At 37.0% G+C, this 17,447-nt stretch overlaps 1 protein-coding gene across 1 annotated transcript in view; it reads left to right on the forward strand.

The window, feature by feature from the left end:
- The first annotated feature begins 506 nt into the window (after positions 1-506).
- Positions 507-17,447, forward strand: part of LOC114508179 (B-cell receptor-associated protein 29) — a 48,690-nt gene continuing 31,749 nt past the window's right edge. Inside the window, exons 1-5 of the mRNA XM_028526188.2 lie at positions 507-558; positions 971-1,079; positions 4,024-4,124; positions 9,381-9,531; positions 13,737-13,872. Of these exons, the coding sequence (XP_028381989.1) occupies positions 988-1,079; positions 4,024-4,124; positions 9,381-9,531; positions 13,737-13,872 (480 nt within the window). The 5' untranslated portion in view covers positions 507-558; positions 971-987. The remainder of the gene's footprint in view (positions 559-970; positions 1,080-4,023; positions 4,125-9,380; positions 9,532-13,736; positions 13,873-17,447) is intronic.

Genomic DNA, 17,447 nt, shown 5'->3' on the forward strand with positions numbered 1-17,447 from the left:
CCAGGACAACAGCAGAAAGAATGTTTTCACTCTACATTTCCTACAGTCTGAGAACAAAATGCTGCATAACTACCCAATCCTGGCCCTTCTATTTAACTAGAGCTTATTTCCGGACAGTGAAGTCAGTTCTATCGTAACACTGAACCGAAATACGAAAAGAGTGCGTTTCAAAATGGTCACGTAATTTACACCACCTTATCCAAACCTTCTGACCCGGTGCCATTTTCCTTGGACCCCACGCTGCTTTATAGTAAGAGATCCATTAACGATGCCTCCTACCCAAACCACACAGTATTAGAAATTTAAAGTCAACTCTCCTTAAGTTGCACCTGGGAGTCCCACACATCCACCACCAACTAGGACACAATCAACTTCTACCGTATTCGCGCCACCGGGGACACCTGCGGGGATGGACCGGCACCTCGGCCCTGAACAGGAGGCCGGCCCCGCAGCGGGTGGGGGTGGGGCACGCTTCCCTCCGCTGCCCCGCCGCGGCGTCTGACGTCTCGCGCGTCGCCGGCCCAGAGCAACGCGGGGAGCCCGGCCGCTTCAAGCGGGGTAAGGCCCGGCGAGATCCAAGGGGGGCCGCGGGGTCGCCGCCTTCTCCCGGGTTGGGCCTGTCCCCGACCCGTCGATCTAGGGCCTGCTGCGCACTAGGGTCTCTGGGCGCGGAAGTTAGTAGAGGCTGGCGTTACGCAAAAGTCGCCGCAAAGCTGGCGGAAAAACCGTGTGCTACACAGGCGGCCCTCCCAGCAGCTCAGGGCTGGGCCGGGGAGGTGTTGACGCCGGTCTCCCGACCCACCCTTAACCCTTTCTTTTCCTTCCCTTCCCTTGCTTTCCTGGACGGGCGCGTGCAGTTACTGGGACGTCGGACTTCGTAAACCCCCTGGATGAAAACATTGGCGACCCGGGGGTTATACCCAATTTTCTTTGAACGGCAATAAAGTAAAACAAGTGTTTCTCTATTTAGGTGTGAAGAGAAAAAAAATGACATTCCAATGGGCGGCAGTTGCAACCTTTCTTTATGCTGAAATAGGACTCATTTTAATCTTCTGTCTACCTTTTATTCCTCCTCAGAGGTAGGAAAACGCCAAATTGTTACAATAATAAGTATATGACTAGCTCCTTTATGCCGTTTAGTGTGATACAGAAAACGTTTTCTTAAAATTTGAAAGTTTTGAGTGCTGATTATATAAAAGATGCAGTTAAAAAAATAAAGCCACTAACAAAGTAATATATAATGACAACATTAAAATATCACTGTTTATAAAACTTTTTGTTAAATGTACAAATTAACTCCCCCCCCCCCAAAAAAGGAAATGGCAAGTCCTTTGTTTCTTTTAATTACGGGTAGAATAAAGGTTATGGTTTTAACATCTGCCTTGTCATCAGGTTTTACCTTTGTTTTATTGCCCTGATTTGGAACAGTGAACTAAGTGAAGGTGGATAGATAAAGATGGTTACAGCCTAGCATGGAGGCAGAAATGTTTCACTGGGGCAGTGAAAGGACAATTTAGAAACTTAAGCCAGTAAGTAATTCTTAGTGTTGGCCTATCTAAACAAGAAATTGTTTCATTAATGGTAATTTTACTACTGTTCCCCACACACAGAATTAATGAATATAGGTTAAAGGTGCTGATTATGGAAAGTATCAGAGCCAGACATTAGCATTAGTTCCTTAGGTCTTTAAGTATTAAGTAATTTAATTGAAATATTGGCTCACTTTACCCCTGTGATAATCCACTTAACGGGAGTTCAATTTTAGATCCAGAAACTTGCTTGTGTGAATGGTGAAATACACTTGTAATAAAAATGTTACATGACTTTTGTTCATACGCATGGCGTAAAAGAAAATCTTGCATAAATGCCTACAGATAACCCACTGAAGTTTACTAGGAGCCCATGAAAGAGATATACAAAAGCTTTTACTTTGGCTCAGGGTTCAAATAGTCTTTCACAACTCTTAGCTTGCTTCTTTCCTACCTGGATTTCTACTCATTTCTGTCTTTGTCCATCAGTGGTATCATTTTTTTCTTCCTTGATCAAGACAAAAAAAAAATTGAATGATACTGTAGGAAAGGAGCTTAAAGATCATTGTATCCAACCCACTCATTCTATAGGGAAAATGGTCTAAGGTCAAGTAACTGATTAATGGCAGATTCCAGACAAGAATCTTGCTTTCGGGTTAGTGCTCTTTCTACTCCATCCCTCTACTTACTTCTCAGCGCCTTGATTTGTTTCTCATCCTCAATAATACCCTGTTTAGGTTTTTGGTAATACTTGCAAGGACTTGCAAAAAATATTTTTAGTCTGTCTACTTTTTCTCTATCAAAATGATCCATTAACTTTTCTCCATCAAAATGATCAATAAGTTATTTTTCTTCCTGCCAAATAAATTTTTTCCCTATTCTGATCAAGTAGCTATTGGATAGATGTGTTCATATTTATATTATGTTTATATAATATACATGAGAAAATATGGTATATTTGTGTGTTTATATATATATCATTTATAATATGCCCTACTGTGTGTATCTCCATCTTTTTATCTTTTATATGTGTATCACCATAATCTTCAAAGAAGAGCTTTTAGTCTTTTTTATTTGGCTCTCTATTTTTGTCTCACAAAACCAACTGGTTAGGCGCATGCTGAGAGGTCAGAGGTCAGACTGCCTGGGTTTGTAGCCTTACTGTGCATTTTACTGTGCAACCCTCTGCAAGTTTTCACCATCTCTAGTCAGTTCTCCCATTTGTAAAATGGAGGTAATATTCATATCTACCTCACAGAGTGGTTGTGGTGATTAAATTAGCTAAAACATATAAAAAGCTTAAAATGTATAGTAAGGACTCAATATATGGTAGCTATTATTAGCTCTTCCTTGAATTTAGTGTTAATATAAACTGCTTGTTGTTCTCTGCAGGGTGTCTCTTGTGTTTTGTTTTGTACTGGCCCTTGAAATGTAAATCTACATTTGGACCTTGATTGCCACTTATGTTCTCTTTCAAAAAATATAAAATTTTTATAATGTAAAATCTAAATGCCCTTGGAATTGGAAGCATAGAGACAAAAGAAATCAATTTATCTTATGTCAATCTTCCTCTCCCCTCAAAATTCAAGTTATTATTTACAGTTGTTTCCAAAACTTATTAGCTAATAATTTGTCATAATCTTTTAAGTTTTTTGAAGTTGTGTTTGAAGTTTATTTAAGTGCTTATTACTCAGTTAATGTTTTCATTTTAAATGCCCTTGCGCAAAGTTTGTTACCTTTTGAGTTGTGTAATGAGTTACTTCATCAGTCTTTGGCATTTATAAGCCATACATTTTTACCCCTGTCTTTGTTTATACCTTTTAATTCATCCATTATAGACTATTTACTTTCCAATTTTATTTCCTCTGTGTTCACATCTTGATCATGGTAACTACATAGGTACATACACATACGTACATATACTCTTCAAGTCATATATTTAAGAGTCTTACATTTTGTCATGTGTATATAATATATCAGTGATTTTAAAAATCCATGGTAAAAGAGAGGAAACACTTTTACTTGGAGTAAATGTTAAAATTGTGCTACATAAAATAAATAGCTGAGGGGGTTGGGCCCACTACTCAAATATTGCTAATTTAGGGCCAATATTTGTTGTTTCCCTGTTATTACCCTGATTAGGAAAAAGACATAAAATGATAGCTTCTATCAGCCATATAACATTTTACTATGAGAATTCCTTTTTAAGATTTTGATCATGTATCTTGCCTTTAAGTTACTTTCACTGTAGAATATTTAAGCTTCTGGAGAGAAGGTAATGAAATGTCAGGTTATTATTAAATTTGAGAGAAGTGTTCTTCATTTCATGAAACTCTTTTATAAATTAGTAACTCTCTGATATGACATAAATTAAATTTCTGTAATTCTTATTACTCACTACACAATAACCAAAATATCAATTCAGTATTCAGAAAGTATTTCAAAATATTCTTTCAATTTTTTTTATACCTAATGTAATTGTATTGCTTTACAGATGGCAGAAGATTTTTTCATTTAATATCTGGGGTAAAATTGCAACCTTTTGGAACAAGGCTTTTCTTACTATTATAGTCCTATTGATTGTTCTGTTTCTAGGTAAGTACTAGAGTAATAGATGCCTACTTTGAATAAGCTTACTCTAGTTTTTATTTATTAATGAATTTTTTAAATTAAGTTAATGTTGCTATTGATATACAGTTGACTTTGTATAGTATATGAATAATATATAGAGCAAATACTGATATATGTATATAGTTAATAGATATTACTATTATATATTCAAAGCATAAATTTCAACAGAAATTTGTTGTTCTTAACCTCTTTTAAGTTGTTTTAAAATTTAAATAAACCAATGTAGAGCCCACTTTTCAGTGTTACCAGTTATACATACAGTCCTTTGTTACTGTGGCATCCTAGGCACCAGGGGCTTAGCTGTTAGGGAGGCATAGAGGAATAGAATGATTAGGCCCTCAAAGGGACTCTTAGGTGCAGGTTTAAAAACAATTACGACACAGATATTTGGGGACTACTGAAAAAAACTGAATATGGACTGGTTGTTAGAGAATATTAGGGAATTTTTTTTGTTAACCTTAGTTGTGATAACAGTGTTGTTACATAGCTGTGGCCTGCAAATCAAATGCCAATTTTGGAAATTAAAGTTTTAGTGGAGCATAACCACACCCATTTGTTTATGTGTCATCTATACATGTTTGCATGGACAGCTACAGAGTGACACAGTTGCAGCAGACACACCGTGTGACCAAAAACATTTACTATCTGCCCTCTTACTAAAAAAGTTTACCAACACCTGTTCTATAGGAATATGTCCTTATTCCTAGGAGCTGCATGCTAACATATTACAAGTGTCATGATATTTTCAACTCACTTTCAAATGGTTAAAAAATTAAGACAGATAAAGCAAACACAGGGAAAAGTTAGCAATTATTGAATCTAGGTGGTAGAAATATGGGTGTTTATTATACTAGTTTTTCAGCATGTTTGAAATTTTTATGATAACAAGTATCTTAGATATTAGAATTAAACCCTTAAGTTTCTTGTCAAAGCAGAAATTCCATAAGTCTAAATAATTATATATTTTAGAAGAAGTAGCTGAACTTAGAAAATTAAGTATCTTGCCTGATCACCCAGCTACTTTTTGACACTTCAGCTTTTAATACACATTGCAGAATATGCTTTACCTCAGAATCCCTAAGAGCTGTTGTATTGTAGGTTAAGTTTTACAAGGGCCAGCCTGTAACCATAGCCACCATGTGTGCCACTATTTTGTGAGAAAATGTTTCCCATGTTCCATAACATCAACCTCTGAAATGGAATCCTCTTTATAAAACTGGGACCAACTGGTGTGAGAGGGTGTGAGTAGGTAATTGTATCAGGGTGTGAATGGGTTTCTGCCTCATCCAAAAATGTCAATATTTGTCTCCTGGTACATTATTGTTAATGTTATCAACTTAATCTCCAGCCTTATAAGTAATAACACTAAATGAGTGAAGAATAAGGAAAGCAGTCCTGCTTTGCCACCAGCTAACTAAATGACTTCTGGAATGGCGTTTCCTGTGAGTTTGATTTATCTATTGGCAAAGTCACAGGAGAGAAGATCATTTCTGCAGCTTTTTCTAGCTCTAAAGTGTTTCAAGATCTAACTCTAAAATTATCACAAGAATTTCTACTGAAAACTGCCACACACCCCACCCGTATAAGGAAGGAGAACTTTAGTCACAGTTTTGGTTATATCTATCAGGAACAAACTTGAACTCACTTGAGCAAGAAGGAGGAATTTATAATAAAATATGAGGCTGTTTTAGAGCAGCCCAGGGAAGGAAGTAAGCCAAATTCCAGCGAGGAACTAATAGTCCCTAAAGTGCCCTTTTGTGTCCCTGCATCTCTCTCTCGGTCTACTTGATTCTTCATCATTTCCATGGACTCTCAGTCTATTCCCAAAGCAGAAAATGGCCACCACACAGCTGCCAAGTATTAATCACTCCAGCCATATGCAAGGATTAATTAGCCAATTCTGAATCCCAATTCTAAGGAAAAAAATGAGCCAGCTAGCACCAGGTATGCAGCCCTTGTCTGGTAAGCTATGACACAGTCATGACTGCTGCCTGTAGCCTACATCTGTGGGCAGAGTACATAATTCCCAGGGTGTAGGGAAGTCATGGATGATTACTGCAGGAACTTTAACAGTGGATGAGTAAAGGCAGGTAGATAGGGACTTACTTTTTAAGCCTCAGTGTTTACATTTCAGAAGAGGGTAGTAACATCTACTTCACTGAGGTATTGGAAGTTTTCGCCTCAATAGATTTTTTAAAGTAATAAATTTTTTAAAGACAAATGGCAAGATAGCCTGTATTAGATTAATCCTCCTGTGATAACAATTATGTACCCTGGACAAAATAAGAAAAAAAAAGTATTTGAAGGCTTAGGAGAGCAACCAAAAGTAGATGGAAACTGGAGTCTAGTCAAACCTTGAAAGTAGGGAATCACGCAGAGTGTGATTTTATTTACATAGCTCTTCCTCTAAGGACAGTTCTCAGCCGTGTGGCATGGTCACATAGACCTCAAAGTGGAAAGCCACAGTATTACTGGCTTAAAGGGGTCAAAGGTCAGAGAGGCTGGTAATTAAAGGGAAATATCCAAAAATAGAGAAAGCATCATAAAGTGAACCCCAAAATCTGCATAAAAATTCACCTCAAATCCTTGGTTGAATCTTGAACCTGGATCTATAAGGGAGATTGCAAAGAGTTCTGTGGAAAGCAGCAGTTAGAACGCTAAAAGAACTGAGTGGATTTAGATGCTGCCCACCAAAAAAGAAACAGTTTAGAGTTTCAACTCCCGTCACGTTTGATGGCCATGGTAAAGACATTTGACCTTTCTACTAAAATCACAGAAGATTGCTTTTTCAGAATAGAGAAGTTATTGTGTCCCAGGAATTAGGAATTTAACTAAAATTAAAATCAAAACAGACTAGCCTTAAAAAGTGTAAAAAGCAAGTCTCTGAAAACACCTGTAGACACTATACTCTGTTCACAAAGATACACTATATTCTGGCACATAAATATAAGTCTCAATAAGTTACAAAAGAATTGAAATCATGCAAAGTATATAAAAGAGAATTCAATAACATACCTGAAACAACCCCACATGTTTGGAAATTAGATAAGACACTTGTCAATAATGCATGGGTCATAGAAGTACTCAAAGGCAAAAGAGAAAATATTTTAACTGAGTAATAATGAAAACACTGTACAAAAATTTTTTAGATAATTAAGCAATAAAGTGCTGTTTAGAGGATATTTACAGCCTTGAATGTTTATTAGAAAAAGAAGAGTTATAATCAGTGAATTTTTGCTACCTTAAGAATATTTATTCATGATTTTTTCTAAAAGGTTAGTCATAAAAATTATATGATCATCTCAATAGATGCTGAAAAAGCATTTAAAAATATTTGACATCCATTTATGATAAAAACTCTAAACATACTTTTTATAGAGGGAATGCACCTCAACATAATAAAAGCCATATATGACAAGCCCCCAACTAATATCATATTCAACAATGAAAAGCTGAAAGCTTTTCCTCTAAGACCAGGAACCAAACAAGGATACACAATTTCACCATTTGTATTCCTAGTATTGGAAGTCCTAGCCAGAACAGTTAAGCAAGAAAAAGAAACAAAAGGCATCCAAGTTAGAAAGGAAGTAAAACTGTCACTATTCCAGATCATGTGATACAGAAATCTATAGCTACATTGATTAAAAATCTCTAAGGCTTCCTAGAAAAGACTGGTGAGTTAATAAGTGAATTCAGTAAAATTACAGGATACATCAATACTCAGAAATCTGCATTTTTATATGCTAATAACAAACTATCAGAAAGAGAAATTAAGAAAACCTCATTTATAATCATATTAAAAAGAATAAAATACCTAGGAGTAAATTTAACCAAAAAGGTGAAAAACCTGTACACTGAAAACTATGACATTGATGAAAGAAATTGCATAATAGGAAAGATATTCTGTGCTTATAGATTGGAAAATTAATATTGTTAAAATGCTTATGCTACCCAAAGTAACCTGCACATTCAGTACAATCCCTATCAAAATTCCAGTGGCATTTTTTTACAGAAATAGAATAAACAATCCTTCGTATGAAACCACAGAAGACCCCAAATAACCAAAGCAGTCATGAGAAAGGACAAAGTTGGAGGCATCATGCTCCCTGATTTCAAACTATATTACAAAGTTATAGTAATAATCAAAACAGTATGGTATTTGGGGGAATGGGTGAAGAAGTAAGGGGTTTAAGAGGTACAAATTGGTAGTTACAGAATAGGCATGGGGATGTAAAGTGTAGTGTAGGAAATGAAGTAGCCAAAGAATACATGCATGACCCATTGACATTAACAATGGTGTGGGGATTGCTTAAGGGAGTAAGGGGTACTGGGTGAAGGGGGGCAAAGGGGAAAAAATTCAGACAACTATAATAACATAATCAATACAATTTTTTAATATATAAACAGTATCGTATTGGCATAAAAACACACATATATCAATAGAGCACAATAGAGAGCCCAGAAATAAAACCACACATATTCAGTTAATTTTTGATAGAAGAGCCAAGAATATACAGTGAGAAAAGACAGTCTCTTCAGTAAATGATGTTGGGAAAACTTGACTACAGTCTTACACAATACAAAAATTAACTTAATGTACACTTGGAACTAATACAAAGTAATCTTGAATGTAAGATTAACTCAGAATGGATTGGAGACTTGAACTTAAGACCTGAAACCACAAAACTAGAAGAAAACATAGGTGGTAATGGGTCTTGGCAATGATTTTTTTGAAGTTCACACCAAAAACAAAGGCAACAATGGCAAAAATCAACAAGTAGGGCTATATCAAACTAAAAAGGTTCTGCAAAGCAAAGGAAACCATCAACAAAATGATAGACACAATAAAATACTAGTACAGTAAGAGAAATAGGATAGTCTCTCAGAATTTATTGTAATGGGATATGGCCTATGTGTTATTGTTAATAGGTTAAAATGTAGTCACCCTATTAAGGATATAGAGTAAAAGATAGTAGTTTGCAGTGTAGCTGGAGATGAGACAGTAAATGATGGTGAGTACTAGATGAACAGTGAAAACAAAAATGGTGAGTACAGATCATCCATTTTGAGCACAGTATCCTCTCAAGTACTTAGAGGAAAAGTCCTGCCTAAAGTCCATTATTTTAAAGTTATATCAGTTACTCTATAACTGCTTTCCATTTTAATAATAATTTTATATTCTTACAAGCCAAAAGTAATGTGTTCTCTTTTCTCTAACAGATGCTGTGAGGGAAGTAAGGAAATATTCCTCTGTTACTACTGTTGAAAAGAGCTTACCCAGCAGACCTGGTGCCCATGAACATACACAGATGAAACTTTTTAGGTCTCAAAGAAATCTTTACATTTCTGGATTTTCATTATTTTTTTGGCTGTAAGTAAAACACATACACACATTTGAAAACAATTTGTTTCTTATTTTTTAACCTAAACTATAGATTTTTTTTCCTGTAATATTAATTATACTAATGTCTGCATAAAAGAACCCAGGCTATATTCCCAACTAACAAGCAATAGTTACAGATTGTAGGTTTGAAAAGTTAATAAGCTCTGCATGATCACCCCTGCTTCTATCTGGAGCCTTGTTTCATACTCTTTGCTGACAAGTACACCACATTCCTACTCCACTATTCATTCATTCATTCTTTTAAAAAATATTTATTGATTTTAGACAGGGGATGTGGGGGAGGGAGAGAAACATCAATTTGTTCCACTTACTTATTCATTCAAATGTGCCCTGACTCGGTATCAAACCTCCAACCTTGGCATATTGGGATGATGCTCTAACCAACTGAGCTACCTGGCCAGGCATTCATTCATTCTTGTAACAAATATTTATTAAGTTCCAATTGTATAATTAGCTCCTGACTACTTCAGGATCTTCATACCTGCTTTTCCTTCTGCCAGAACACTCTTTCCTCTTTCCCTGGCTAACTTTTCATCATTCAGCATCTTTCCCAGGGAAGCCTTCTGTGACCACCATTCCCCTCAAAGTAGATAGGTATCCTCTTGTACTCTCCTATAGAATATATACATACTGTATTTTGTCGTGTATAATGTGCTGCTGTTCATAGTGCACACCCATGTTTTTGGCCCAAACTTTCAGGAAAAAAATCTTTCATTTTAATTTTTAATTCAATTATTTATTCGTTTATATTTAGATACTTGTTTTTTGTATTATAAAAGAATTTTAGTATTTATTTTTGAACATATGGTACATGAAATTTTATGTAACATACAATTATAAGATACAAGAACAGATGCAAGGTCTTTCAGGTACTACCCATGTATAATGCACAACCTTATTTTTCCCTCAAAAATTTGGGCAAAAAAGTATGCATTGTACACAACAAAATATGATATTTTCTTTCAAGCATTATCCATGCTTATAATTAAATACTGTTTTAACTCTTGCCTCTCCAACTACAACCTAAACTATTTGAGAACAGGGACTTTGTCTTGTTTCTTCCTATGTCCCCAATATCTGAAACAATACTTAACACTTAGCAACTCCTTAGAAGATATCTGTTGAATGAGTAATTGAAGATACTAATTACTACTAATAACAATAAAAGTTACCCACAAACACATGTGTGTGAGCAGTTTGGGGGCTTGACCAGCCTCATACACTGCTCTTTAAATAGCAAAGTTTGAACTGGGGGTAAAAAAGATTTCTCTTACTGGCCCTGCCACCCTGTATGAAATTCTCTTTCTTCTCCTCTTGGCTGGAGGCATCTACAAAGAAAAACATTAAATTAGTAAGTACTATTGGACCTGTATTTCAAATGCTAGTTTTCTAACAAAGATTCTTTTTTTTATTATTTATTATTGATTATGCTATTACAGTTGCCCCAATTTTCCCTTTTACCCCTCTCTGCCCAGCAACCCCCACTCCCTCAGGCAGTCCCCACACACCATTGTTCATGTCCATGGTTAATGCACATAAACTCTTTGGCTATTCCATTTCCTACACTGTACTTAAACATCCCCATGGCCATTGTGTTACTACCTATTTGTACTTCTTAATCCTTCACCTATTCATCCATTCCCCAATACCCCCCTCCCATCTTGCAACCATCAAAATGTTCTCCATATCCATGATTCTGTCTCTGTTCATCTTGTTTTCTTAGTTTGTTTTTTTATATTCAATTGTTGATTTGTATTTGTTGCCATTTTATTGTTCATAGTTTTGATCTTCATTTTCTTAAATAAATCCCATTAACATTTCATATAATAGTGGTTTGGTAACGATGAATTCCTTTGGTTTTTTCTTATCTGGGAAGCCATTTATCTACCATTCAATTCTAAATGATATCCTTGCTGAGTAAAGCAATCTTGGCTGGCTGTAGCTGTCTGCTTTTCATGACTGAATATTCCTTGCCAATCGCCTCTAGCCTGCAGAGTTTCTTTTGAGAAATCAGCTGAGAGTCTTATGAGGACTCCCCCTGTAAGTAACTGTCTGCTTTTCTCTTGCTGCTCTTTATCTTAAACTTTGGCATTTTAATTGTGATGTGTCTTGGAGTGAGTCTCTTTGCATCCATCTTGTTTGGGACTATATGTGCTTCCTGGACTTGCATGTCTAGTTCCTTCACCAAGTTAGGGAAGTTTTCTTTCATTATTATTCAAATAGATTTCCAATTTCTTGCTCTTTCTCTTCTCCTTCTGGCATCCCTACCTACAATGTGAATGTTGGAAAGCTTGAAGTTGTCCCTAGAGGCTGCTTACACTATCCTCAATTTTTTAGATTCTTTTTTTCTTCCTGTTATCATAATTGGTTTTATTTTTCTTCCTTATGTTCCAAATCATTGATTTGATTCTCGGCTTCATTCACTTTACTGTTGTTTCTCTGTAAATTGTTCTTTATTTAAATTGATGTAGCATTCATTTCTGACTGGATCTTTTTTATGCTGTTGAGTTATTCACTAAGTTCCTTGAGCGTCCTTATAACCAGCGTTTTGCATAACCAACTGCATCTGATAGATTGCTCATCTCCCTTTCATTTAGTTCTTTTTCTGGAGTTTTGATCTGTTTTTTCAATTGGGCCATGTTTCTTTGTGTCCTCATTTTGGCAGCCTCCCTGTGTTTGTTTCTATATATTAGGTGGAGCTGATGTGGCTTCCTGTCTTGGTAGTGTGGCCTAATACAGTAGGTGTCCTACAGTGTCCAGTGGCATAGCCTCCCCTATCTCCCAAGCTCGGTACTCAAGGTGTGTGCTTCATGTGGGCTAAATGCACCCTTCTCTTGTAGTTGAGCCTTGGTTTCTTTTGGCAGGTGAATGGGAGGAATTTTCCCAGACACGTCAGCTTCAAGGACTAGCTGTGACCACTGACCACCAACCTCTGCCCTCCATAGAGGATCAGGTGTTCAGTGACAGGTAGTGATGCTCCAACATGATTTGTAGCTGTCCCCTGGGAGCACAGGCCCTGGGATTTCCCAGGTGGTGTAGGCCAAGGTCAGCCCCCACCTTGTTTTGCCTGGGGCATCCCTGTCTGAGCTATAAAACAATCTGAGATGGCTGCTACTTGTGCTGGGCTTGGAGATTCCTAGGCAAACCCAAGCTGTGAATCTAGGATAGCTGCTGCTAGTGCTAGCCCTGGGGCCACTTAGCAAGAGGTCCAGAGTTTGGTGGCTCACTGAGGCTCGCAGTTGCTTGTTTGAGAGGATTTAGGAAGTTGTGAAGCATGTACTAGAACCAGCCATTCACATGGAAAAGCCACTGTTAACAGCTGTAACATGGGTCAGATGGAGCCTCAGGGCATCTCCAGGGTGGGGCAAAGCGTGTTAGCCATGTTGATGGAGTCTCAGATATGGCACCTACCTGGCAGCTCCATGGCTGTGTGGGGGAGAGATTCAGAAAAGGGACGGTGGCCTCTTCCTGCCTTTTTGTCTGGGAGATAGTTGTCCCCTAGCTTTTGTCTTGATGCCAGACACTGTAGTTCCTCCCTATATGCCACTGGTGCCTTTCTAGCTACTACCCTGGTGCTGGAGCTCAGAGGCAGTGAATGTGAGTAAGTCTGTGTGTGTTTGGCTTAAGATGAACTGCTTGGGACTCTTAAAGTTTCTTCCACTGACTCAATCCCCCCTGCCTTTTGCAGGCAGAAGTAATGGGTACTTATCTTCCTGGCACTGGAACCCTGGGCTTCAGGCCTGGGGTGGGGCTGGGACTCCTCACTACTGAGATATCCCAAATTTTTATCCACCACCTGTGGACTTGGAACCAGCCCATTCCGTATCCCTGACCCTTCTACCAGTATGGATGGATATGATTTCTTTAATTCCATAGTTGTCAGAGTTCCATTCAACTTGAATTCTGATGATCCTGAGTGATGGTTGTTCTATAATCTAATGGTAATTTTGATGTGGTTGTGCCAGGAGGCAAGCTGTGTTTACCTATGCTGCCATCTTGACTGGAAGTCTAACAAAGATTCTAAACAAATGAGTCACAGGTGTGTTTGGACTGAAAGACTTGGATCTTTTTTAAAAATGTGTTCTCCCTAACCATCATCTCTCTCCACCACACACATACCTAAAGCAATGTTGTTATATCAATAACTATTTATTTTACCTTTTTTTCTTTAGAGTGCTGAGACGTCTGGTTACTCTTATTACTCAGTTGGCAAAAGAACTATCAAACAAAGGAGTACTTAAAAGTCAAGCAGAAGATGCTAATGAAACTGCCAAAAAATTCATGAAAGAGAATGAGAAACTAAGACAGGTATTTAAATTTTTTTTTAAAAAATTTGTGTGAATGTTGTTGATATTCCCACAGGATGATATATTATTTTTCAGCATTGAAAAGGGCATTTGCTTAATTTATATGCAGAAAATAACCAAAAATAGCAACATTGTTCTACAAATCAGTGATTTCATTTTATTATCTTTTACATTTATTTGTTCTCATACTTTCCCTCCATAGTAGATTAATACCATTGGACTTTCTGTGATTCGAGGAGAAAAGTATTCTGGGAATGTGAATTTTAATCTATTCATTACCATTAATTTTACTTTATAACCTAAAACAGGTATTTATAAGTGTCTATATTTCTTTTTTTTAATCCTTACCTGAGGATATGATTATTGATTTTAGAGTAAAGGGAAGGAAGGGAGAAAAAGAGGGAGAGAAACATTGGTGTGAGAGAGAAACATCTATCTATTGCCCTTCTTATGCACCCTGACCAGGACAGGACCCAAAACCTAGGTATGCGCCCTGACCAGAATCAAACCCTGGACCTTTCCATTCACAGTACAATGCTCCAACCAACTGAGCCACACCAGCCAGGACTAAGTCTCTGTATTTCCATTTTCTTTTCAGTTAAATTATTTTTGTAATGCTGTTTTGCTTTATTTATTTTGTTTTATTTTAAATGATGGTTATGTAGGAAGCAGAGGAAAATAGTTGATGTAGATTGATGATTATACAATATTTAAAACCTTTAACTTGGTGATGCTGCTGATAATGCTTCTTTGACAGCCCATTGCTGAACCCCTGCCATTCAGGGAGGGTGCTTTTCCCATTAAATAAAAAGAACAAATGGAAAAATGAAAGATACAAAATTATTTGGGTTTTTTTTTTCTTAAGTTTAAAATTTAGTACTTAGATCTCATACTTGAGTGTGTTCAGTTCATAGTAAGTCACATATTTTGAGAATTCTGCTTTTTAATAAAAATAGCCAGTGGAAGCATTCATCAAGCAGATTTTCTTGAAGATAACATTCCTAAAAGAATGCAATAAGATTATTTCCCTATTATGAATTAATGAAATGCAAATAATTATATGTTACACCAAGTTATGTTTATGTAAAAAGTTTTGGCTCCCTCAGTAGAGAATATAAATCCTTATCCAAGTCCTAAAGTCCAGACTCTTATAAGAAGAACTCAAAGCACCACCTTCCATCAGTTCTAAATGAGGTAGCTATTATATAGGATAGTGTAAAGCTTTCCAAAACCTATTAAATAAGGCAAAATTCATTTCAGAAAATTCTGTTGGATGCTATAATATCATGGTTACTTTCTCAAAACCCTGTTTTACTTTTTTTTGATGTCTGCCTTATTTTCCATACGAAAAGGTATCTTTATAGAAACAATTCAAAAATGTTTCTTAGATTGTATGCAGCATCTTTTAAGGAAACCTTTAGAGAATAAGCATCAGTTTGTGTTTTGTTTTGTTCTGTTTTGGAAAGGCATTGATTCACAGATGTCATGTAAATTTCCCTTTGTAGTAAACATAGGTCTGGGAAATCAAGCTGTTGGTAAAAGCAACCAATAAGTTATTTTTGCTTTGGGGGGGAATATTTCAGCAACAGAGTTAGTCTCATTTTGTACATTAATATTTTTGCTTCATTTTCTATCCTTTGATCTCATTTCCTAATGGTAAAAAGAAAACAAAACCTTCAAAGCTTTGATTAATATGATGGCTAGCCTCGAAGCACACAGCCATGTCTTTGTAGATTCGCCGTGTGCCTGTCTAGATTTAATATTCTGCCCATCATGTCAGATTAAGGAGTTGTAACTACAAATAGAACACTGCTTTTTCCCTCTAATTCTTTCGTTATTTTATTCCTGCTCTTTAGCTCTAAGAAAATGGAAAGTGGTTTTGTACTATTATTTTTCTCATATACATCATAATTAATATACTTAAATTAGTATTGTCCTTCAAAGAAAGCATCCTCCTCAAAACATTTTTGGAATTATTTTCAGGACCAGTTACCATTCCAAGGAAGCTTATTTCATGACTACTGATTCTTTGATCCCCCACAATTTCTTCCTTTGGTTCCATGCTGTCCTTCTTCCTGCATATCTCTAATCAAATTAGTGGTCCTAGATCATCAAAGGTACGCAGATATGCTAGGCTAAAACCAGGACACAGTGGGGAGAAAGTCTGTGAGTTGGACATAAATACTGCCAATGCCCAAAGAGCACCTAATTGCTACGGGGCTATGCCTGCACTGACACTGCTACTGCTGAGGAGCCGACCTGGCTTGGCCCAGCGGCTCCTGGTGCAGCATGCCTAAATCCATTCCAGGTCTCCGCAGGAGCAGCTCAGGACCATATCACCCTTGGGTTCACCTGTTGCCATTGGGGGTATGCCTTGTCTCACCTGGAGAGCCACAAGAAGCAGGCATGAAGGGCGCTGTCCTCTCCCTCACCATGTAACCTCACCACCCCTCACTTGTCCTGATCAGGCCTCCTGCACTCCTGGCCAGCCTCCCCTGGATCATGTCCTCCAATTTACAGTGACCTCTTCTGCAATCATGATCTCTTGACTTCTCCATTGTGACATCCTGGGACCATATATTTCAGTTTATAAGGCCCTCAGTATGACCTTCCTTTGTAATGATAAAATCTTTCCCCCCTCCCCCCAAAAATAAAAAACAAATTGCAACTAATTGATCAATAAAGGCCATAGGTTAGAATATCAAAGATGACTTATTTCAAGTTATGTAATTCTTGTGGGTGTTGAAATACTACTTAAGGAAGGATAAAATTGCAAAAACACCTCTTCATTCTCTGTCAGAGACACATTATCTAATGGAAAGTATATTACTCTTGAGATGCAAGAGATTTGGCTGCTGGTCCCAACTCTACCAATAATTAGCATTGTCACCTAGGGCAAGTCACCTCATATGTTCTGGACCTCAAGGTCCAGATAATATAATAGCTAACACTGTGCCAGGTATCACTTCACATGCTTCACAGTAAGATATTAATTCTTGCAACAACCCCATGAAGTTGATACGGTTATTATCTGCAATTGATACATGAGAAAGGGAGGCACAAAAATGTTAAATGACTTGCACAAAATCATCCAGCTAAGTGACAACTAAGATTTAATCCAAGCAGTCTGACTCTGCAATCCACAGTCTTAACCTTCTCTTGTATACTAGCCTATAAAATGACTTGCAGATGGTGCCTGAGACCCTTTTGTGTTCTGATATTCAGTTAATTAGATGAAATAATTCTATGAAAGACCAGTTAACTTTTAATTGTTTTAAATAACAACAATAGTGGAATTTTACTTCTTACTAGTTTTTTTCCAGCCACGTACCAAGATGGGATAAGGTAGATGAAAGAGTGAACACGTGCATTATTGTAACTGGTAGCTATTGGATTTCAGATTCCAAGACTCTTGGTCTTTCTCCACTGTCAAGTTACACATAATAAATTTGGACAAGTTTGCAGGTGCAGTAATGAAAGCATATTTACAAAACCAACACAAATTCACCTTTTCTAAGTAAATGGCATAATAATTCAAGCAGTGTAAACATTCCTGCAACTCAATGATTCCCTTCC

The sequence above is a fragment of the Phyllostomus discolor genome, chromosome 10 (genome assembly GCF_004126475.2).
Source record: "Phyllostomus discolor isolate MPI-MPIP mPhyDis1 chromosome 10, mPhyDis1.pri.v3, whole genome shotgun sequence".
Classification (NCBI taxonomy): Eukaryota; Metazoa; Chordata; class Mammalia; order Chiroptera; family Phyllostomidae; genus Phyllostomus; species Phyllostomus discolor.